Here is a 22,841-nt window from a genome sequence, read left to right as displayed (position 1 = left end):
TTCTGTGTTTCTGCATGCAAGTGTGTATTTGCTTGTGTGGTCAGTGCTGAAGACGTGTGTGTGTGTGTGTGTGTGCATCGGCAAGCTGCTTTTCATGCAGATATTTGCACGTATTTTTAGGCTGCTATTTCACAGAGGCCTCCTTCACTGTTTTCTTATACTGGATCCTGCAGGAGTGTGCGTCCGCGGCCAGCGCTCTGCTGCTGCGGTCGCCATTTCCTAACCCAAACCGAGATGTGCCTGGCAGCTCGGCAAGCACAGACCCGACGCATTAGAGGCCTCCTTCTTCTTCACTCCCCCCCAAATCATCTGTCTAACTCTACTTCTGCTTCTCAGCCTCTGTGCTGCTGACAAGGCAGATATCCACTGTGTGTGCGTGTGCGCATACAGTGGGTTGGTGGAGCTTATACTAACACAGCTGCGGGGCCAGGCTCACCTCTGTCTTTGCGACTCAGACACTCGAGGGCTGTAGAGCTGATGCAAATTAAGTATTCCTCAAAAGAGGACGCCAAAATTCTGTTGGTCAGCTGACCTTTAGAGTTCTGTTGAAACTTGTAAAATTGACCAACTTTCTCTGTTTTCTGTGTGTGTGTGTCTGTGTGTGTGCGCGTGCAGGTCACGGCAGGGCGGTTCACCAGGCGCTTACGACCGCAGCTTCAGGTGGAAATACCACCAGTTCCGTTTCCTGTGCCATGTAAGTGTTAAATAGAGTCTGTAGCCACAATAAAACTCCCCACTTTGCTCACCTTGATTATTGCAGTCTGGATCTGTTCACCCAGAGAAGGAAAAAAAAGCATAATTCACTCTAAGACTGGAAAAGTGTGGCCAAAAAATATATTTTCAGTTTTCTGGACGACTTGGTTTTCAGGCAGTTATTTCCTCTCTACATAAACTCAAGACAAAACATCACTTTCTTTATTAAAACTGCACACCTTTCCTCACGAGCTACAGCAGTATAGGGCCAAACTAGAGAGAAACTATCGTTTTACACATCACAAGCATTATTGCATAGACCGTTTAGACTGATTGGGAGTTGAAGGCTACATCTGCTTGTGCACATTCTAATACTGTAGAAAGAAAACCTGTGAGATCCTGATAATAAGGGAAAAATGTCAGTTTGTGGCGTTAGAGTGCTGCCACTTTCAGTCATTACCGTCATAGAAGCGCAGCTGTTTACTGGTGCAAGCCTTTGAACAGGAGAACAGAGTGCACGTTCAGAATTGGAGAGTATTTCAAAAACGGCAAGATTTTTTTGGTTTTAGCCTCATATAAAATCTTCGAGTCTTTGACATTCTTAACGCAAAGTTGGACTTTCAGGAGGCTTTTATTTTGTAGTAGACACGGCTTTAGGAGCATTCACATGTTAGCGGCATGTGAACCAAACCAAACTGATTGGCAAGCGCTTTATATCTGTCAAGTGACATTTCCACTGTGACTGAACTCAGACTGAGCTAAGCTAAGCCACATGATGTCATTGTGGTTACGGGGAGGTCTTAGAGGGGGAGGCATCCATGGATCCACAGACAGCTTCAGATACCGTCTCGAAAAAAGAGAAAATCTCAGGTTGCATATGTAGGCATCGTTACCAGTTTGTTTATACTTATGGTGTCTGGAAAAATCTTATTACTAGCTTCTATTTAAGCCCCCTGGATGAACTGGAGTTAGTTGGTATGCTCCAGCATCAAGCTCTTCCCATCTGTCCTGTCAGTCTTCATTTAATCTCAGTGTTCTGATTCATACTCAAGAAGATTTGATGAAGATGCCATAGCTTTATTTTAAATGTATTTGCCATTTTGTTAAAAATCTTTAAAAGTTGAACTATGTGTGTCTGTGAGCCATAGTGTTCTTCACTTTTTGCCGCTTTTTATCCTCCGTATACTTCACACCCAGCAGCCTGAGACTAAAAAGAGAAACATCAGTAATGAGATGGTACAGATCAAGCAGTGACGTGCTCTGTAAACGCTGTACCTGTTTTAAATGCTGACACATGTGAATTGTAGAAAGGGATTAGGATTGGGATTACAGAAATATCCCGAGGTTTTCTTCTCGCCTTGATGGTGGTGTTCTTTTTTTTCTTTTTGAAATGTGCAGTCTAATGCCTTACCCAGCCACGTGAAGATCTCTGTGTCCAGACAGACGCTGTTTGAAGACTCGTTTCAGCAGGTCAGAGACGGATGAAACACACTTGTTATTTTTTTTTGTTCTTCTAGTTTACATAATGGTAACATTTAATAACTACATCTTATCTTATCTCTGCTTTGCATTGGTGCTTTATGTTATATAGAAAAACACTGTGATAAGGAATAAAGGGTTTCTGTGTGGTGAATTTTTTGAGGGCTTTTAATTTGAAAGAGCTTCTTGTATCAGGAGAATCATTTAGTTACTTTAGAAGCGAGTCTAGGAATGGCTGAAAGTGAGGCCACTTCTTGGACACCATCAATGTCTAAATAACGTGCTTTGTCATCAGATCATGAACGTGAAGCCATACGATCTTCGTCGCCGGCTCTACATCATTATGAGAGGGGAGGAGGGGCTGGACTACGGTGGCATCGCCAGGTGAGAGCAGCCTAAAACTCTTTCCTGCAGCTTCTCTTTACATCTTCAAATTCTGTCATTTTATATGGGTTTGTTAAGCTTGTTATGTAATCCAGGGGTTTTTAACGTTGGTGATGGTGTATTTCGTCTGTTCCTGCTGCTTCTCAATCTTTGCACCAGCTTCCTGTTGGGTAAAAAAGCAACGGAAAAACCAGTGGTGTTTAAATGACTGCTTTTCAAAACTTGCGATTCTCTGAAAATCTTTGTTTTCTGCATTGTTCTTCCCCCAGCTTCATTGTTTTATTTTAAAAATTGTCCTCTACAATCTTTTTGTAAGTAAAGTGAGAAAGAAATTTTGTTTTTAAGGTCAATTTCCTGCAAGATAGGGCATCGTTACAGTTTCCATCCTGACCTGATGGTGGTAGCGTTGTCACCGTTATGATGCCTAAACCTAGACACAGTGATACCGATGTGTGTCTTTCCAGCCTGTAGATGCAGTAACACAATGGCGCAGATTTTAATCTGTTGTTTTTGTCTGAAATTGTTACAGCAACATCATTTTGATATAAAACTGCCTTTTCTGCCTTCTAGAAGTGCAGACGTGTGTGATAGTGTTGGGTTACTTGTTGCTCTCTCTCTCACCCTCTCACAACATTGCTGTCCTCCTCCATCTCTCCATCCGTCCATCACACGTGTCCATGCTGCCCGCTGCGTCTGCTGTCACTCAGGTCTTCCTCTCTGTACATGTTGTTATTTTTCCTCATTTTGTTCTCTTTGGTTTTGCATTGTGTCTCTGTCTCCGGTGTCACGTCAGTGGTTTTACCCTATGGTAGGTGACATCATGCTGTTCTACCACAGGGTAGAACCACGGACGGGATGTTGGGAGGTGTCTGCGTCCGTCAGTCCATACACCCTCCTCCCTAATATTCCCAAAGGGGAGAGGGCAGGGGCCTTGGGAGTGCTTGGTTCTGGTGCTGCAGCTGGTGGAGGGGGCCCTCATTCTCTCTAACGTGCATCCTTCCACAGTCTGTTTGTGTCTTTTTATTTAGTTCTACCTGGCTGTATTTATCCTAAATGTTATATGTTTTGTCTCCATGTAATTCATGTGTCAGATTTGGCTTGTAGGATGTGTTTATAACTATAAATGTACTTTCTATTCCCATCTAAACCACTTCAGAGTCATAAGAAAAATCTTCTTTTTCAGTTAAAAGAATTGATTTAGATTAATAACTGGTCAGCGAGATCCATTATCAGAAATGAACATCATCTTAAGGATCAGCAGAATAAAGAGAATTAAACCCAACCTTATTTGGTCTTCTATTTGATTTACACGAGGCATCGATGAGCTTAAAGAAATGATCGTGTCTACAGGACATCAGTATTAAGCCGTGCCAGTGGACTTTATGTTTGGCAGTAATTTTAGAGTTGAGCTTGGCAACACCTTGTAATTGGTTCCTGTCTTTTTGACAAGAAGATTAAAAGCAGCAAATGAGTGAAAAATGAAGACGCTGGAAGTTTAGGATGATAAATGTCGTAATTATATGCTGCCAATGAAAAAAAGCACCTCGTTCTCGTGTGGGAGAAATGCTTTTTCATTTTCCTGCTTTTCTTATAAACTCCCTGTGATCATGTGCTCTTCTGTTGACTGTACAGCTAGTATAGAATGTGTTTTGGGGTTTTTAAAATAAAATAATAGTTTTGAGGTGTTTAATTTCAGTGTTGTATGTTACTGTTAGGTCCCTGCAGGATGACAGCCTTGTGTCTTCCTCTCGTGCATTCACGTCCTCTTCTCCTCTTCCACAGGGAGTGGTTCTTCCTGCTGTCCCATGAAGTCCTGAATCCCATGTACTGCCTGTTTGAGTATGCTGGCAAGAACAACTACTGTCTGCAGATCAACCCAGCATCCTCCATAAACCCCGACCACCTCACGTACTTTCGCTTCATCGGTCGCTTCATCGCTATGGTGAGCTGTATTGAAATCGCACAAAAACACAGTTCTTTTGTTACATCTGAGCCATTTTTTTTCACTTGATCGCCACATACGGCAACATTGTATCCAGATGTGTTTAAAGTGAAACCTCAGTTTAATAAACTGAAGCGACGCTCACGTTGGGAAAGCCAAAATGCAGATGTGATGTAGTTGAGACATTCCTCTATCGTGTTGCGATCTTAGTAATATTGTTACTTTAGCAGCAAAAATGGATTTCACCGCACGTATGTAGGCTTTGTGTGTTTAACTAACCTTTGTGATTAGATGACTGCATTTCTAATCTTTGGTTAGCTAGTTTTGCTCACTGTTTAGAACAGATATCACATATTTTGGATTTTTCCTGAAAGTGCGTCACATAAAAGTCATTCCACAGGCTGTCAGCCGGGAAAGCTCTCGCTCAGAGCAGGTTTCGTTTTGAAGTAGTTTGAAGCATTCATGCACGGCATTCTGGGGTCAACTCAAAAAAATTTGTAGGTCCCAAAGCCGTCACCCTCCACCTTCCCCTCCATCTGCTACCCCACCCCTCACCCACACCATGACTTCACTGCCGCACCCAGCCCACACCCGGCAGCAGCTGCCTATATTTAGCCCTAAACTGCACATTGCTGACTTTCCTCACAAAGATCGTTGTCTCTACGCACTCCCAGCTCCCAAAGCCTCTCTGACTTTATTTCTCGTGTCTTTTCCTTACCTGCTTTGCTCTCACTTCGGTCACCCTCTGCTCTGCTTCCACAGATGCGGTGGGTCAGCAGGACAGGATAGTCTGTGACTGAGTCAGTGAGCGTCTGTGTTGTTCTTGGCTCATCGTAGCTCTGAACTCTCACAGGGTTTTTAACATTAAACAGCTCCGTCTGACTGAGTGTGCTCTCTCTGAAAACACACACACACACACGAAGGAAAGATTAAGATGTGGTTTGGAGCCGTTTGTGGTCGCTGCACATGTTTATGTCCACGTCTGAGTCTTAATGATTTGCGTTGTTCTTGTGGCTGCAGTGATTTCAGAAATAAAAGCCCCATTCATTTTTTCTGCAAGTGTGATTGGCTGTTAAAGCGTTTCTAACACTTGAATGAGCTCAAAACGGCCCCCGTGTGAATCATCAGCATGGCGCGCGTCCGAGATGAAAATATGTGTAATTTGTCGAGCGTTAATTTGAAACATGTGCAACCAGAGTCCATAAAAAAACACTAATATCGCAGAATTACAGCAGGCCAAAAATAACCTCCCTCTGTCTCTGCTTTGTTACATCCAGGAACTCAAACTTGCGCTATCATCAGCCTAACCCAATTACATTTTATGAAATGTGAGCGGTGAACACCAGGTGGCGTCTCTTATTGTGGTTTCTAATGTAATAAATCCTCCCTGCAGGCTTTGTATCATGGAAAGTTCATCGACACCGGCTTCACGCTGCCTTTCTACAAGCGAATGCTGGACAAGAAACCCACTCTCAAAGACCTGGAGTCGATAGACCCGGAGTTTTATAACTCCATCATGTGGGTCAAGTAAGTAATGCAGTTATGATTCCTCTGAATCTGTGCGCTCTGGCCACCTTATGCTCACAAGGGTAGAGGTTGGCATGTGAGTTAGTTAGTTTTAACTAATAAAAGAAATGAACAGTAGGAGTCCAGGTGAATAGGTCATACTAAGCCAGTTATATCCAAACAACAGAAACCTGGATGCAGGAAGTCTGAAAGTCTTAAAATGCCTCCCAAACCACATTGATATATCAAGTAATTGTTAAATGACTTTTAGTTGACAAACCAGCTAAAAGCTTAGCTGATAAGACTCTGAGATGCTGCTCTGTTACATGTGCTGCTGACAGTGCTGATCACAAACAGTGGAGTAGGAGCGCCCTCAGCTGGACAGACTACAAAATTTATCAGACCACCACCTAATGTGAGGTTTTACTCTAAATTAGGGATGTCAAGGTCATTTTACATCGAGGGCCACATACAGCCCACTTTGATCTGAAGTTGACTGAACAAGTGAAACTCTGTCAGTGTAAAGAAGTTTCAGTACAAATTTAATCCCTGAGATGTCTTGTTATAAGATTAGGAAGTGCAATTTCAACAATACGCCTCAGTTTCTCTACACGATAAATGTGTAAAATTACAGAAAAGGTTCTGGCAGCTGCCCAGCCTGTCCCGTATCTGTAAAACATGAAGTTTTTGTTGATTCACAGCCACTTTTATTCAATTTTATTAAGATACATTTCTAAACATGGTGAACAGAAGCATGTTTATCTGTTGCTACTTTGAGTGATAATGACTCTCAGCAGGAAAATACAGGTAAAAAATTTATGCCCGCCTTTACATTTTCTAAAGGTATCCAGTGGGCCAAATTGCAGTTTTTGCCAGGCCAATTTTGGCCTCTGGGCCTTATGTTTGACACCCCTTCTCTAAATTAACAGTATTAGTAAATACATAAAAAAAAATTTTATATTTCTGATATTTTTATATTTTATGTATGAACTGCCACATAAAGGAGTTGGTGTCGCAGTTTGTTCCAAGAAGGCTGCTGGATTTAGGTCAGTCTTGCAGGCGACACAGAGAGGACGAGGTGCTAATGTTTTTAGTTTCATTATGTGTGCGTCTGTGTTTTCAGAGAGAACAACCTGGAGGAGTGCGGTGTGGAGCTCTATTTTGCACAGGACATGGAGATCCTCGGGAAGGTTTCCACTCACCAGCTGAAGGACGACGGGGAGAACGAGCTGGTCACCGAGGAGAACAAGGAGGAGTACATCAGGTCAGTAAGCAGAAATGGGGACAGTTGGGCTGATGAAGACGGATGAGCGTAGGAGAAACAAGGTCTGTGGTGGAGAGCAAACCATAAAAAGCAGCCTCTTTGTTCACGCAGCCTGCTGACAGACTGGAGGTTCACCCGCGGGGTGGAGGAGCAAACCAAAGCCTTCCTGGACGGCTTCAACGAGGTGGTGCCTCTGGAGTGGCTTCGCTACTTTGACGAGAAGGAGCTGGAGGTGAGGAAGACTTGTATTTATTGGTGTTTAGGCTTAAAATGTCATGAATCCAGCTGTTAGCAGCTCGTTTTACTTGTGTGTGTCTCCCAGCAAAAATCACACCACGTGAAAACGATGCTTCGTGTTTTGCCTGATCGCACCATAATGCCACTCATTTGCGCCCCAGGGTTCCACTGAGGATTTAAAGTCACACGGATCAGGATCCGTGTGACACTGATATTTTGTGAATTCAGTGAAAGCCTGAGGCAGTTTAATCTCACACCATGTACTCAAATAAAGTTATTTGAGTGTAAATGTCTCAACCTTTTACACCATTAGCTTTTCTTTGAGGGATGGACCTCCCTGCACCCTTATTGAGCCGTTTTGACACCTCTTTAGAGATCAGTAAAGACGTGGTGTGACGACCATCAGAATAGTTTCCTGGGTTTTCCCCAATCATAGCTTTAGTGAGCTGTATAGGCACAGACCCTCGCTGACCTCATATGCAAACATTTTGTTCTGGAAGCAGACCTAAAACAACAGAACTCAGAAAAGAGGAACAGAAGGGAAAGAGTTCATGAGCCAAGAGAAAAACCCCCAAAACAAGCTGGTGGGGGGTAAGCTTGGACTTTTTTTTCTTTTTTTTCTTTTTTTTGAAAAGTCTGAAATCTCATCCGACTTGAGCTGCAGGAGCCCCGTTTATCAGGAGGAAATGTGAGAATTTGGGCTGTAATCAGTAAAGTTTTATAAAGGACGTCAGGGTTCTGTACCACCACATGCAAAAATGTCTCTGAGCACACAGAGTGAAGTCACATGTGAGTAGTTTAAACTCCAAATTTTAAAGTAACCCCCCCGTCTTTGTCCTTTTTGCAGCTGATGCTTTGTGGGATGCAGGAGATCGATTTGGCCGACTGGCAGAAGAACACCATCTACAGACATTACACCAAGAACAGCAAGCAGATCCACTGGTTCTGGCAGGTATGGGCCTGTAAACACACACACCTACCACGCTGATGCTCCTAGGAAAGCGCTGACCTGAGCGTTTTTTCTGCAGGTGGTGAAAGAGATGGACAATGAGAAGAGAATCCGTCTGCTTCAGTTTGTAACGGGAACCTGTCGGCTGCCCGTCGGAGGGTTCTCCGAGCTCATAGGTACTGACTGCGTTTACAGGGACAGGAGTGTCCTGGTTATGAGGATTCTCCTGGTTTTAATACTGTTGTAAATAGATCTCTGCCTTTGCATGGAGGGACCTGTGATGTTTACAGACACTAACAGGAAATTCTCAAGCAATTGTAAGGAAATTGAGCAGACATTTAGCTCCAAACCAAAGTGCTGAAACAAAAGCTTTTCCATGCTGCTCTGGGAGCTGGAAATCCCAGAGCATTTTCATAAGATATAATAAAATTACTCACTTTCTTAATCATCTTCAGTTTGAGTTTCTGCTATGCGAGTCGGCAGCATTCAGCTTCCTGTTCAGGGTTTGAGTTTTGTTTGTGTGTGTGTGTCCTGCAGGAAGTAATGGTCCCCAGAAGTTCTGCATAGACAAAGTGGGGAAGGAGACTTGGCTTCCAAGAAGCCACACATGGTAAGATGCTGCCTCATGTTCTGCTTCTCCGAATCATCCATTTATTCATCGTCTCCCGCTGATCTTATTTAGGGTCGAGGGGGCGGAGCCTGTTCAAGCTGTTATAGGGTAAAAAGCAAGGTGTTTATTGAAGCGCTCCTCTGAAAAACTTAAAAATAGCCTAAGACTAGCAAGGTTACAAACGAGAAGGACAGCTTTACAAACCTCACAGCGGATCACCTGCCTCCATCACCCTATCCCAACATCCTCCTCTGTCACATCAGTCCCTGCATGTCCTCTTTCCCTCCCACCTGGCAGCTCCCTCTTCCACATCCTGTCTTCAGTATATCCACTATCCATCCTCTGCACTCGTCTCTCTTTGTCTCAGCCTGAGCTTTTCCTCTGATGTACTCGTTTCTAATCCCGCCCACTTAGCTCACTCCCAATGAAATTCTGAACATATTCAGCTCGGCCTCCTGTTATTTTGTCATCATAGCAGCTCTCGCAACAATCTTATGAACCTATCCTTCTGTCATAAATCACCCCTGACACCCATCTCCACCCTGCCTGCACTTTCTTCTTCACCTCTCTCTACTTAAATCACTTTCCTTAGATTACAGTCTTTTCACAGTACAGAGAGCTGCCGCTCTGAGCCAAAAATGAATGTACAAAAAGACATCTGATAGACAGATCAGCAGATTTAACTAAACGTCTTAAAGTGGACTCATTTCACTCAACTTCCAGCTCCAGGTTTTTATTCTGGGACTCTACTAGAGCAGCTTTGCATAATTTAGAATCCTTCTTCATGTTGTAGATGGTCTCTGTGCAGTCCCTCAGGTCATCGTCTGTCTGAAACGAGCAGCTATTCCTGATAAATTCACTTTTTTAAAGTCACATAGTATTCAGAACCTCCCTGACAAGAGTCACATTTTTTATGCATGTTTTACCATCTCAGGACCGCCCCTCTGTCACCTTCACCTCCTGGATTAGTATCAGGAGAAGACGCTTGTATCTTAGCTGTAACGCTTCTGCTACATTTCGAAGGGAATTCTCGTTTTAAAGGAGAAAGAAAAAGACAGTTGAAATTTAAGGACGTGGATTCGGACAGGATTTCAGCTACAAAAGTAATTTCAGCTAAAAATACACATGATCTAAAATGAATTAAAGCCACTGAGCAGGGCAGGTAGGATTTAAAACGGTTACTACAGGGGGGAAAAATAAAAATCAGGATTTCACTTCCTCTGTTTGAGCTGTGAGCAGCCTGGGAGCGTTTAAAAAAATAGATAAATGTCACCCTGAAGTTCCATCTGTAAATCCACGCTGAGGTGTAACTCTGTCTCCTCCTCCTCAGCTTCAATCGTCTGGATCTGCCTCCCTACCGAAGCCTGGAACAGCTCCGAGAGAAGCTCCTGTTCGCCATCGAGGAGACGGAGGGATTTGGACAGGAGTGAGACGAGGAGGCAGAGACGGACGACACTTAAATCGACGAATAGTTTTTTGTTATTGGTCTTATTTTGCGTTTGTTTGTTCATCACAGGGCTGCGGAGTCACCTGTCAGCTAAACAAGCCCTCCCTGGGCGAGGATCATGTTAGTGAGCTAGTGAGCTGAATCATGGGATCAGGCTTGAGGCACAGGAACACAGAAGAGTGAATGCTTACGTGTGTGTGGGTGGGTGTGTGTGTGGTTGCTCATGTTAATGCCATTGTGTATTTGCATATAAATGGTGTGTATGTGTGTGGATTAAACAGGATGACCACTCCCCCACCTCCTTACTCACTGCTTAGAACCGCACCAAAACCAGACGACATGATAGTTTTAATGTCAGCAGCGACTCACAGCGACAGCACAGCTACCCGCAAATGCAGTACAACATATCTACCAGAGAGACGTACATTTTAAGCATATTAAAGCAGCGAGACGGCAGCGTGTGAGAGGAAGCTGTTATCGTGAACTAGTGCGCCTCTGTTACAGAGGTCAGAGAGATGAGATGCGATTTTATTTTTTCTGTTGATTGTGAAATTCAGTCGATTTCTCCTGTATATAACTCAAATAAATGAGATTTCAGTCATAAGATGTTTGGGTGAGGCTTTCTTTTTAAAATGCTTAATCCAGTGTGAGTGACGTAGGTTCAGCATTAATTGGTTTACTGTGCCGTGCAAACAATTCGAGCCACCCTTTGTTTCTTTATTATCAGACTTTCTTTTTTAAAGTGCTCTTGAGCAATCGTTCTGCAGGCTTTCTGAAGGTTTTTCACAGCTTTTCTTTGGACACTGGCGGCTTTTTCACTTGAACCTGATCATTTCTTTTGTTTGTTAAGCTACTTGACACCAAACTCTGAGTCATTCAAGAATAAAAAGGCACCAAACTCAACCAGTACCAGACAACTTGGCAAAGAAACATTTTAAATGGTATCTTTAGGCACTTTGGTACTAGGAGCATTTCGCAAAGACACATAATTTGTTCCCATTTCTTTTGTTGAATTTATGAAAAATATCAACGATAACACAGTTTGACAAACACAAGCAAACACTATCAGTCATGGAGTGGCCTCTCCAGAGCTCGGATCTCAATATTATTGAAGCAGTGTGAGATCATTCTGATAGAGGACGGAACAAAAAGGCAGCCGGCTTTCAAACAGGAGCTTTAAATGTCCTTCAAGGAGCTCAGAGAGCTACTCCTGAAGAGTGCTTAAAGAAATGACATGAAAGCAGCCTCAGAGTTCAATCTATGGTGAAGTGTAAAGGTGGTCATCCCAAATATTGACTTTCAGGCCCCTTAATTGTACAGAATTGTACTGTTTTTGCCTTATATACTGTATTTCCAGTTGTAAATATGTTTGCACCCATGAGGGGCGGCTTGAGACTTTTGCACAGAAATTACATAATGACTTACAATCATTAAAGTGTATATAACTTCTTTACAGAGGAAAATTCAAATGATGATGGAGGTTAGCAATGTCCAGATGTCAGATTTGAACTTCACAATAACAATACTGTACTGTTGAAGAAAGATGAAATGATAACCTTACTCAAAATGTATTTTTATGTGTGGTTTATGATTAATTCCCCAAAATAGAATATTTATAAAAACATGCTTTGCATAGAAAAATTCACCATGTCACAATTGCTGTCGTGATTGCCATCATTACTGTGTTTAAAAAAATAATCAACGATATTATTGAAATGTTTAGGGAAAATTTAAAAAAACGAACCATCTCTGTAGCTTTGTTTGTGGTTTTTGTTTTAAAAAAATCAGATAATAAAAAATATTTTAAAGGTGTTTTACACTGATTATCAAGGGTAGCGGTGTCACCTTTTTACTGACAAGTTTCCTGAGACGGCTTGAGGAATGTTGACATATGTTATTTCACTGTCTTTGTAGGGGGGATTACACTCTGCCTGGGCCCCCCAGTTAGAGCTCAGCCCGAAGCAGTTTGAGGTTTGGCCGACTGGGTCACAATAATTGAAAATGCATGTTTGGATGTAACCATGCACGCAAACTTTGAGTGAATCTTCACTCTCAGTCTCCCATTGGCCGTCCAGTTTGTGGCTCTGGGCACAACAGATTATGTCTACAGCGGTGGAAAGACAATAAATTTAGTGAGTACGCTGGAGAGGTTTACTTAATCAGCCCACTGGACACAGGCAAGAGGTAAGGATGAGGTGGTTTGGTGACGTACAGAAGAGGGTTGGTGGATGTTTTGACATAGGGTGCTGAAGAGAGGACTTTTATTGTGAAAGTACCTCTTCCTTTGCTGGGACCGGAAGTAACTTCTCGTTCTCATTCGCCGGAAGTGCACCGGAGTTAGTCGCAGTTCTAAATGAAAATGCCACCTTTGTAGTGTTCGGATGACACCGGGACATTAACGGTGAATTTAATCATATCTGAAATGCCTACTGGTGCTCACATCCGCCTTCCCCGTCGCTTTAATGTGGTGAGCGCGGATGAAGTCGCCAAGTTGTGCTACGAGCGTTTCAGTCAGCTTCCCCGCAGAGGGAAGCCTGAGCCGGGCAGAGAGTGGACCCTGCTGGCCGCTGTGCTCCAGATCACCCGCGGAGCTGACTCTCATTCAGGTTGTTCGGCAGGATGGACCAGTCCACTGTTCTGAAACCCCGGTTTCATTCATTTTTTCCCCATTTCTATCAAACGTCAGTGCTAAAAAGACATTTAAAGTTTTCTGAAGATGGGGAAAAAGGCTTTAAATTGTTCTAAATTATGTACATAATGTATATTTCAGCGGACCTGTAGACACTGATATGAGTGAGGTATAGTGATGCGATATTTTTCTTTTTCCATCACAGTTGCTATGGAGGTTGTTTCTCTGGGAACTGGGACCAAATGTATTGGACAGACCGCCATGAGTCCCACAGGTGTGTGCAGATGGACGTTTTGTGTCTCAGATGCTGAAGGTGTCGATTGTGCAAACCAAATTTTGTTTTCCTTTTTAATTCAGGTGATGTACTTAACGACAGCCACGCAGAGGTCATTGCCAGGAGGGGATGTATCAGGTGTGTGTATGAACCCACCTGTGTCACTGCAGGCTGTTTGACTGTGCTGATTGCTTTATGTATATGTATGCGTTTTTATTTGCAGGTACCTGATCCAGGAGCTGCACGGGGCTGTGAGCGGTCGGGGCAGCTCTGTGTTTTGTGCAGCAGATGAGCGAGGAAAGTGGAAGCTTCGGCCCAGAGTTTCCTTCCTCCTTTTTACCAGCCACACTCCCTGTGAGTGTCAGCACACAGGACAGCGACAATAACGAATACAGTTACACACAGCAGAAAGTAGATGGAAAGAAATCAAACCAGATCTGTGTTGCTCACACAGAGAGTGGCTAGGTTATCAGCTGTAGTTACTGTGAGTTAATGTGAGGTAGTTTGGTAACTTACCCAGTTTAGATTTATTCTGTTTTTTGATTACATAACCCATTCTAGCAGAGTGTAATGAAGGTCTTTATAAATGATAACATGTAATAACTCCTGTTTGTGCCAGAGATGCAAACAAATAGCCTGAAAAGTCTTTCAGCTCTTGAGCTTTGATGCAGAGTTGATATGGCAACAGTTAAATATTCACCACTGATAACATTTAACATCCGCTTATTAAGCAGTAAACCTAAATATTAGTCAGCAGCGGCATTGTTAGCCCATAAATAATAAAGATGCATTTCTGATAAGGATTGTTAATGTTTAACTCTCCAACCTCTTTATGGTAAAATTAGTTCCATGAGATGATGAATAATTGAGGACTTGACATGATTATTCTTGTTTGTGAAGGAAGTCAGTCCAGCCTTTTCATGCAGAGAACAGGGATCATTTGTGATAAAGCACATTGCGCTATAACTGAGACCGGCACAGTTCTGTGGGAACAAAGAGAGAAAGTAATTCTCAAATCATCGTTGCTCACCTGCTTAATCATCTCTGATTTACACGAAACTTTTATGGTCCAAAGTTTGGACACCTGTAATGATTGCTGTGAAATTTCAGCTTTATATATCAAAAACTTCACAATATATATATAGTTTTTAAACAGCAGCACTATATACATATAAACAGTATTAACAGAAAAAAAGTACAATCTGGTGTAAGAAGAAAAAAGTAAATATGTATTGCACAATGGTTTATAGAGGAAAATGGGAAAAACGTTGCGGCGAAACGTTGAGAAAGCACCGAGTTTTTTAAATGGACTGACAATGAGGTGAAGTTGTTGCTGCGAGTAACGCAAAAGTACAAAGTTGCAAAAGCGAGTGAGAATTAAAGAATTTGAAGAAAAGCTCTCTGGAGCATGTACGGACTGATATTAAGCTTTAATAGGGCTGTCAAAAGTTTTCGCTGTCCACACTGCGACACATAAAGCACCGTTTTCAAATTACGCGTTTTCGAGAGCGTTTTCAAAACGCTGCATTTTCCATGAGCGAGAACGCCGTCTCAGTGTGGACGGGAGGCCAAAACGGAGAGAAAATGATGCGTTTTCAAACTAAAACGCATTAGCGTGGACGTAGCCTTACATTGTAGTATTTGTTATTAGCTGTGAGGCATTTGCAGGCGTTTTCTTTTTTGTTGTCTTTCAGACATATGCATTCTACCTTTAACCATACCTTTATCTATCTTGGCTTTAATCATGCAGAAGTGTGCCCTCATGCCATTTGTTTGTCCGATCTGAAACCAGGTGGCGACGCCTCCATCATCCCCATGACTGACAGCCAGCCTCAGCCCTGCCCTCCTGTCACATCAGTAAAGGGCCATGAACAGACTGATGGAGGAGGAGACCTGAAAAGGAAAGCAGAGGAATCCGGCGAGGAGCGAATCTCTAAGCAGCCTCATCTGGAGGAGACGGCAGAGACAAAGGAAGAGGACAGAGGAGACACAGAACAGCGTGGATCGCTGAACTTTAACAAAACATCGGAAACATCCTCACAAACCAGCAGCTCTGCAGTCTTGGCTCAAACTGATGGCACTGGCCTGCATCATCAGGTCTCAGACATTCACAGAACAGGGGCCAAGTGTGTACCGGGTGGCCCAGCTGACCCTCTGCAGCCTGGGGTGGGGTATCACAGTCCGGGCGTTCTCCGGGTAAAGCCCGGCAGAGGAGAGCCAACTCTCTCCCTCTCCTGCAGCGACAAGATGGCCCGCTGGGGGGTGCTGGGCTTCCAGGGTGCACTGCTGTCCCATTACCTACAGGAGGCGCTGTACTTCAGCACCATGGTGGTGGGAAAGTGTCCATATGACCAAGAAGTCATGCAGAGAGCTTTGGTCACAAGGTAATGCTGAACCGGCTGCTTTATATTTTTATTAGTCATGCGCTGTGAAAACTTCACCTAAACAGATACAGAGCCAGTAATCACAACTCGTGATAATAATAAACACCAAATAGAGATATTGAAGGTTTATGTAACAGTTCCAGTCATGACCAGCATGTCAAGGACCCTCCTTGATGTAAAACAACGTTAGGTTCAATTAGAGTAAGCTAAATGCAGCAGATATTAATGAAAGTGAAATGAGTGCAATGACTTCACAGTTCAGTTTGGTTTCTGCCAGAAAAACGACCTGTTTGCAAACAGTTGCCTTTCAATGAACGAAGACACGTCCTCTCCACCAACTCCTGAGAGAAAAAACTGCTAAATGGTGAACTTAATTCTTCAGCTATTTTGCCAACTATCTAAATCATTGAATTCAGGTGTTCTAGTCACTACATGTGGCCTTCAGATTAGCTCAAGAACAGTTTGCAGAGAGCTTCATGGAGTGGGTATCTATGGTGGAGTAGCTGCATCCAAGCCTTACGTCACCAAGTGCAATGCAAAGCATCGGTGCTGTAAAGCATGAGGCCACTGGACTCCAGAACAATGTTGCATGTTCATGCTACCCTGTCTGTAAATGCGACAGACAAGTCTGGGTTTGGCAGTTGCCAGGACAACGGTACCTGTCTGACTGAATTGTGCCATGTGTAAAGTTTGGTGGAGGGCGGCGGTTATGGTGTGGAGTTGTTCTGGAGGAATTGGGCTCGGCCCCTGAATGCCTCAGCACACCAAGACTGTTCCTGTTTGGGGATGGCCTCTTCCTTCTCCAACACGGCTGCGCACCAGTGCACAAAGCAAGGTGCATAGAGACATGGATGAGCTAGTTTGGTGTGGAAGAACTTGACTGGCCTGCACAGAATCCTAACCTCAGCCTGACAGAACCCCTTTGGAGCGAATTAGAGTGGAGACCGTGAGCGAAGCCTTGTTGTTTTAAGCAGAAGAGACGAGCTGTTCATCCTTTTGTCTCCTGGGAGACGAGCCTTACAGAAGATTGGATCAAAGAGTTCACATTTGGAATTTTTTTTTTGGGTTTTTCTCTACTCATTTTGTCATGTTTGATTATAAATTGAAGAGGATCTGGATTTCTGTTGTTTTCCTGCTAGATTACAGCTTCCAAAGAATTCCACTGATGTCCTGCAGCTGATAACTTTGAGCAGATTTGGATTTCCCCTGTATTCCTCTGGGATTATTTATGTCAACACAAAACAGAGATAAGTGCATCGTCTCACCTGGATGTGCTCATTATTTGGTCAATCTCTCTCAAAATCAAACAAAACCAGCACTAGCTTAGAGAAGTTTATTGGATACGTATGATTCAAGAGATTTTTTTGGCTCTAGTTCGCTCCTGCTAAATTGCTTTGGTAAAACATCCTGCATTCAAAAAGTCTAAAAGGTGGTGTTAGGTAATATATATATAATCTTAAATGCTTTTATGCTGATTATTATTGGTTTATATAAGAGAGGCCCAGACTTCAGTGTAAAACTAGGTTACAGGCTGACCAGAAACTGTATGTTTTTTGTAGAATATGAGGAACCGACAGAGTGAGACTAAGTCTAGACAGGTTGCCCTGGCAACAGACCTTAGAAAGGGGAAGTTATTGCAAGCTGCACAAGAAGTTTTAGTGCACAGGCATATTAATAAATCAGACACAGAAAAGAGGAACTGAATAGAAGAAGTTTTGTGTGAAATGAAACTAGGGCTGCCACGATTTGTCGACTAGTCACGATTACGTCGACTATCAAAATCGTCGACGACTGATTTAATAGTCGACGCGTCGTTTGAAGCTTTGTAAGATCACAAAAGACGCAGGAATAAGTGGCAGGATTTAAGAGTGTAATAACGGACTGAAACAGAAGATGGCAGCATTGCATGTACAAGGATGTCAGCTACCGCTAAACCCCGAAGAAGAAGAAGAAGAAGGAGCAGCTGTGTCCCAGAATTCATAGCGCGGCCCAGCGCAGTTTCCAACAATGGCGGCAGCTAGTTAGTTTTAATGTTACTCTTATTATTCTTTCTGGGTCACAAAATAAACGTTTAACATATTTTCAGGCGAGAATGTAGCTGTGTAAACCTCAAATATCTGCTCAGTTTATCAGGACACCACATATTTTCAAAAGCGCTCCGACGTTTTCGGAGACATCTGTTACCCACTAGCTCGTTAGCGAGCCGGGGGCTAGGCTCACTAGCGCGGTGAGAACACTGGACTCCCCGCAAATCGTTTTCAAACCCACCGCCGTCTTTCGCTACTCAGGTTAAATATATATGAGTCACTTAGATAACTTAAAATGTTATTGTTTGGCTTTTTTTTTTGTATTTTATTTGTTCCTGAGTAAATCAGTTTGTCTGAGATTAAAGTTATAGTTTTTACACAGCTGAATAAACGTCAAGCAGACAACTGATTATCAGAAGTGTGAGATGCTCCAGAATATACTCCAGTGTCCTGTTATATTTTAGATAGCAAGGAGTTCATTAAACTTCACCGAAACAATCTGCAAATTTCATTAAAATTTAATAAACTATCATCTTGTCTTTATTTTTAGTTAGCACAGACCTTAAACACTTAAAGCTGTAAGCTAATGATAGTTATATAAGAGCAGATGCTGCTGGTGCAATAAGCTGTAGTTTTACGTTCAATGGATGATGATCTGATTAGTCGACTAATCGCAAAAATAATCGGTGACTAGTCGACTATCAAAATAATCGTTTGTGGCAGCCCTAAATGAAACTGTATGTGATGTCGAGAGGTACATAAATAACCTGGCTTCCTGTTTTCTGCTTGAGACTGGCTGATGTGAGCAGGCGTTTCTGTGTGTGCTCAGTCTCCATATCCCGGGATATGTAAGATTAAAGATCATTTTTTAAAGTAAAAGACCACTTTTGAGCCGTGTCTTTTTGGCCCTAAGAATCAAAAGAACCGTTTTTAACAGTGGACACTTCCTTTTTAACCTTGTGTGAAACCTCAAAGGTAAAAATCTGCATTTAATTAGAACGTCACTCAGTGGGTTCTTACATGTTACTTTAACCTTAAAAATGAACAGATCCTTGGGGCTTAATTTTCCAAGCTACTGCATTTAAACCAGTCAGTTACCAAGTACACAGATTTAGAGGAGAGCTGCTGGTAATGGGTGTGGCTGAAGAGGAAGCGGGCTTAGCCACCCTGGCAAGCACACCTTCAGGATCAGCATCCGGAGGGCTGAGTACCAGTTTGAGCTGGGTGAGTCTCCTCCCTGGCTCCATCTAAGCTGTGTTTGCCTACTGGGTAATGCTCATGGGATTCAGAGATTAGGGCTTTTAAACAGAGCCAGTTCCAGACCTTCCTGTATTTGGGATTCCTGGTCAAAAATTCCCACTAACACACTCCTACATTCCCAGAAATGTTGAAGCTGGTATAGTTGCAAAGGGTGGGCCAGCATCATATTAAGCCCCATGGATTAAGAATGGGATGTCACTCAAGTTCATATGCACGTGAAAGCAGACGAGCAAATACTTAAGACAGCATAGTGTTCTTGTTGCAGTGTGCATGTTGGACAGGCACCAACTGGTGCTGGTTTAAAAACCACTTCCTTGGGCCGTATAACCAGGATATCTTTCCTTTATCTGCCTTCTGACAGCCTAACATCTGTAATCGGGCTAAGTGGTTACATCAAGGTAGCTGTCAGTTTGTGTGATTATCACTTATTCACACAGACAATGAACTCTTTCACCCATGAAGATAATGCATTTTGACGCCTCAGTATGCAACAATAAAGAACTGCTTTGACATCACTTTAATCATGTGGGAATTTTCTAGCTGCTAAATTCTGTGGAATTTAGTGGAACACCTGCAGCACTGCAGGTGTTAGGCAGTGAATAGTCTTCATCAAATCAGACCACACTCAATTAAATGCAGTGCTTCTGTGCTGTCAGGTGCGCCTGTGTATCGGACCTCCCTGCCGGTTTCGCCGTACGTCCGCCCGAGCTGCTCCAGGCCACATTGGAGTTTCCTTTCAGCCAAGCCCAAACTGAGCTCCAGCACCAGGCCGGCCAGGGCCGCATCTCCCCCTGCGGGGCAGGTAGGACTGTCCACGTATTCTGCAAATTATTTGTAAGTGCCAAAAAACTAGATGTCAACACTTGACATCAACCATGGACTATCCCTAATATAGTCATCTCAAAGAAGCCACACCCACCTGCAGCTTAGACCTTCTGTTTGTGAGGATCACCCAATCGGGAAATTGCTTTAGTTCCTCCACTTGCTTTAGTGGAGGAACTGAGCATGAGATGAGAAAGGATTTCAGATCAAGAGTATCTGCTAGACTCAGGGTGTCTGCCTCGCTGCAGGCCTCTCTCAGTTTAGGTCCAGTTTGCAGCTGTCTCTTTCTGTTAATGGTATCAGTTTTTTAATAATAATAATAATAATGTATACTTTATTGATCCCCGTGGGGAAATTCCTCTCTGCATTTAACCCATTCACTCAGTGAAGCAGTTTTTACGGTTTCAATTAAAGTTTTAATTGTGTTTAAACTGCTCCAGCACTGAGCTGCAATCTCGGCGTGTATCTGAGGTTTGCTCCCTGTGTTTCAGCCATCAGCTGGTGTAACGTAACAGAGCAGCCACTAGATGTCACCGCTAACGGCTACAAACACGGAGTCACCAAGAAGGCCCTGGGAACAGCAAAAGCCAGGTAGAACCAATCCACTGTCATCATACATGAGTACCATGTGAGTTTGCTGTGTTCTCAAACATCCCGGCGTGCTTCTCTGATTTCAGGTCTCTTCTGTGCAAATCAGAGCTTTTTCATTCCTTCTTGTCTTTGGTGTCGGCCACCGATCCCTCGGCTCTCCCCGACTCTCTCAGGTAACAAACAATTGGCTCTTTCAGAAACTCGCTGCAGCTTTTGAAAACGCTCCAACGAGAGCTGCAATATTTGAAGAACAGTGCAGCTTCTCTCAGTTTGTGCAACTCTCATTCACATAAAACTACGTGCACCAATCACTAAGGAAATGTTCACATCACTGTGAAATGTTCATTACTGGAAATCGTGTTATGCAATCTGACTGTTACGCTCGTATTAAACAGGTGGGGTTGGTTTGAATTCCTCAGTCTTAGATTTCCAGCCTGCTGTGGGTTAAAATGTTGTGTGTGCACTTTTTCAGACTTGTGTGCTATGCTGCTGCTGATTGGCTTCATGTTTACTGATCACTTTATGAAGTTATCAGGTGATTTTTGATTTTTTTTGTATTAAGCTTTCGTATTAAGGCTTCATCAAGCAGTGACCTTTAGCTTGCACTGGAGCAAGTTGTAATCGAGTCTGAAGTGACTGAGCTCAGAGTTAGCAGCTTCTCCAAATCTAAGGCCATGTGGATCTCACATGCACCAGGTTAGATGGAGAAGGGTGCTGTGTTCTGTTCCTTACCTCACTTTTGGCCATGAGTTCCGGGTAGCGGCTGGACTTCGGCAGGTTTCGGGCTCTCCTTTAGAGATGAGCTGAGGATGTGGTGTCCAGCTGTGAGGAGATTAAAGGGCCAATCCAGGACATGCTGGAGGTACTGTTTCTCTCGGCTGGTGCCTTTGTTCTGCTCTCATTTTGTTACCTGTTAAACTATGGATAAAACCACCACCGTGGTGCAGTCATGCCAGGCTGTTGCCAAATAAAGGACTGTCCAAGGCTGCTGCGGTTTCATGTTGCACTCGACAGGAATCTGTAAGGTTTTTTTCTGTGAAAATTGGTCCTTGCAGTTGAATCCCTGGCTGTGTACTTATATTAAGTCTGTCACACGGCTACTTTGTTTGCATCGTCTTTGTTTTTGGAGATCCTGTCACATAGTGTGCTGTGCTACATTTATGTGGAAGAATGGCTTCAGGATGACAGTAGGTCTCCTGAAAATGAATCTGAGAAAATGAAACTCTGATGACTAACAATGGAGGACAAAGGTCCTTGTGTTTGTCAGAAAACCTGATACGGCCCACACACAACAGACATATTGTAAGCACTCAGCTCAGCACAATGACAGGACTTAATGACAAAGGTACGTCCGAGGAGGAGAAACGGCAGACGAAGGAGGAAGTTGCAGCTGAGGGAAATCAATCGTTAATCTGCCTTTTGAGAGCCAGTCCTGATCACTTTATCTACAAGATGTTCTTCTTTACTACAGTGGCTCAAGTAACCACGGTAACCAGCAGATATTTGAACAATCTGTTTCTCCTATCTAACACACAGTAATCCACTTTCTCCCTTTGAATGATGTATTTTGAATCTTTATTACAGAACTTAAACTTCAGCTCATTTTACGTGCTAACAGGTTGTAGCAGCAATCTGCACGAACAGTTTCAGCCAATGGGGTTTTTTTGTACTTCTGTAGTGGTTTAAAAGTAACTTAGAGTAATAATTTTTGCTTCTTGCTTTACATCGAGGATTTTCTTTTCTTACATGTGTCCAGGAAAGCAGAGCTGCAGACCTACTGGGACTACAAGCAGGCCTCCCAGTCGTACCAGCAGGCCTGGCAGCAGCTGCGCAGTCAGGCATTCCCTCTGTGGCCGCGCAGTGACAGAAACCTCCTCCTCTTCCACTGACAACTCACTCTCGACAGGCTTGATGACAAAGCAGCTTTGTTGTAGGAGAAACTCAGAGGTCAAGGGTCGCCCAAGGTTTGACCTTGTGAAACTCGGATTTCAAACATGCTGCAGAGAACAGAAAGGATTGCGGCACCCTTTTAATGAAAGGACAAGCTTGGCTTCTTTAATTTGCGCTGTCTTTTTCCTCTCTTCCTGTGTGTGTGTTGGCTCAGCTGGTCTGCAGTGCAGGTTTGCCTCAGCAGGACGCTCTGCGCTGTCACGCTGTTTGAAACTGTTGGTAATGCAGCACACACGATGGCTTATTTTCACAGTGCATGTCGTGGCTCCAGCTGCCTGGTGTTCTTAAAAGCGCACAGCCATTTATACCTGCACAGGAAAACACAGCCTCCAGTCTCACTCCTAGTTTGAATGCGTCCTGCACTAAAAACATGAAGATACTCCTGAAGTCCCA

General features: G+C 43.3%; 2 protein-coding genes across 3 annotated transcripts in view; both read left to right on the top strand.

The window, feature by feature from the left end:
* wwp2 (WW domain containing E3 ubiquitin protein ligase 2) overlaps window positions 1–11,103 on the top strand; it is a 65,078-nt gene extending 53,975 nt beyond the window's left edge. For both annotated transcript variants that reach the window (XM_085360149.1, XM_085360148.1), the window contains 11 exons: window positions 616–694; window positions 2,092–2,163; window positions 2,468–2,556; window positions 4,339–4,498; window positions 5,892–6,025; window positions 7,128–7,268; window positions 7,380–7,500; window positions 8,353–8,457; window positions 8,534–8,630; window positions 8,992–9,064; window positions 10,395–11,103. In XM_085360149.1, the coding sequence (XP_085216275.1) occupies window positions 616–694; window positions 2,092–2,163; window positions 2,468–2,556; window positions 4,339–4,498; window positions 5,892–6,025; window positions 7,128–7,268; window positions 7,380–7,500; window positions 8,353–8,457; window positions 8,534–8,630; window positions 8,992–9,064; window positions 10,395–10,494 (1,171 nt within the window). In that variant the 3' untranslated portion in view covers window positions 10,495–11,103. The remainder of the gene's footprint in view (window positions 1–615; window positions 695–2,091; window positions 2,164–2,467; window positions 2,557–4,338; window positions 4,499–5,891; window positions 6,026–7,127; window positions 7,269–7,379; window positions 7,501–8,352; window positions 8,458–8,533; window positions 8,631–8,991; window positions 9,065–10,394) is intronic.
* A 1,802-nt stretch (window positions 11,104–12,905) lies between these two features.
* adat1 (adenosine deaminase tRNA specific 1) lies at window positions 12,906–22,387 on the top strand. Its single transcript, XM_085360146.1, has 9 exons — window positions 12,906–13,117; window positions 13,346–13,414; window positions 13,498–13,552; window positions 13,638–13,768; window positions 15,207–15,798; window positions 19,742–19,887; window positions 20,399–20,498; window positions 20,585–20,671; window positions 22,255–22,387. The coding sequence occupies exons 1-9, from the start codon at window positions 12,934–12,936 to the stop codon at window positions 22,385–22,387; spliced, it is 1,497 nt and encodes a 498-aa protein (XP_085216272.1). The 5' UTR covers window positions 12,906–12,933.
* The last annotated feature ends 454 nt before the right edge of the window (window positions 22,388–22,841 follow it).

The sequence above is a fragment of the Diplotaxodon limnothrissa genome, linkage group LG7 (genome assembly GCF_057381915.1).
Source record: "Diplotaxodon limnothrissa isolate DT_005_m linkage group LG7, D_limnothrissa_male_GT1.1, whole genome shotgun sequence".
NCBI classification, from domain to species: Eukaryota; Metazoa; Chordata; class Actinopteri; order Cichliformes; family Cichlidae; genus Diplotaxodon; species Diplotaxodon limnothrissa.
This window is presented reverse-complemented; position numbering and strand designations above follow the sequence as displayed.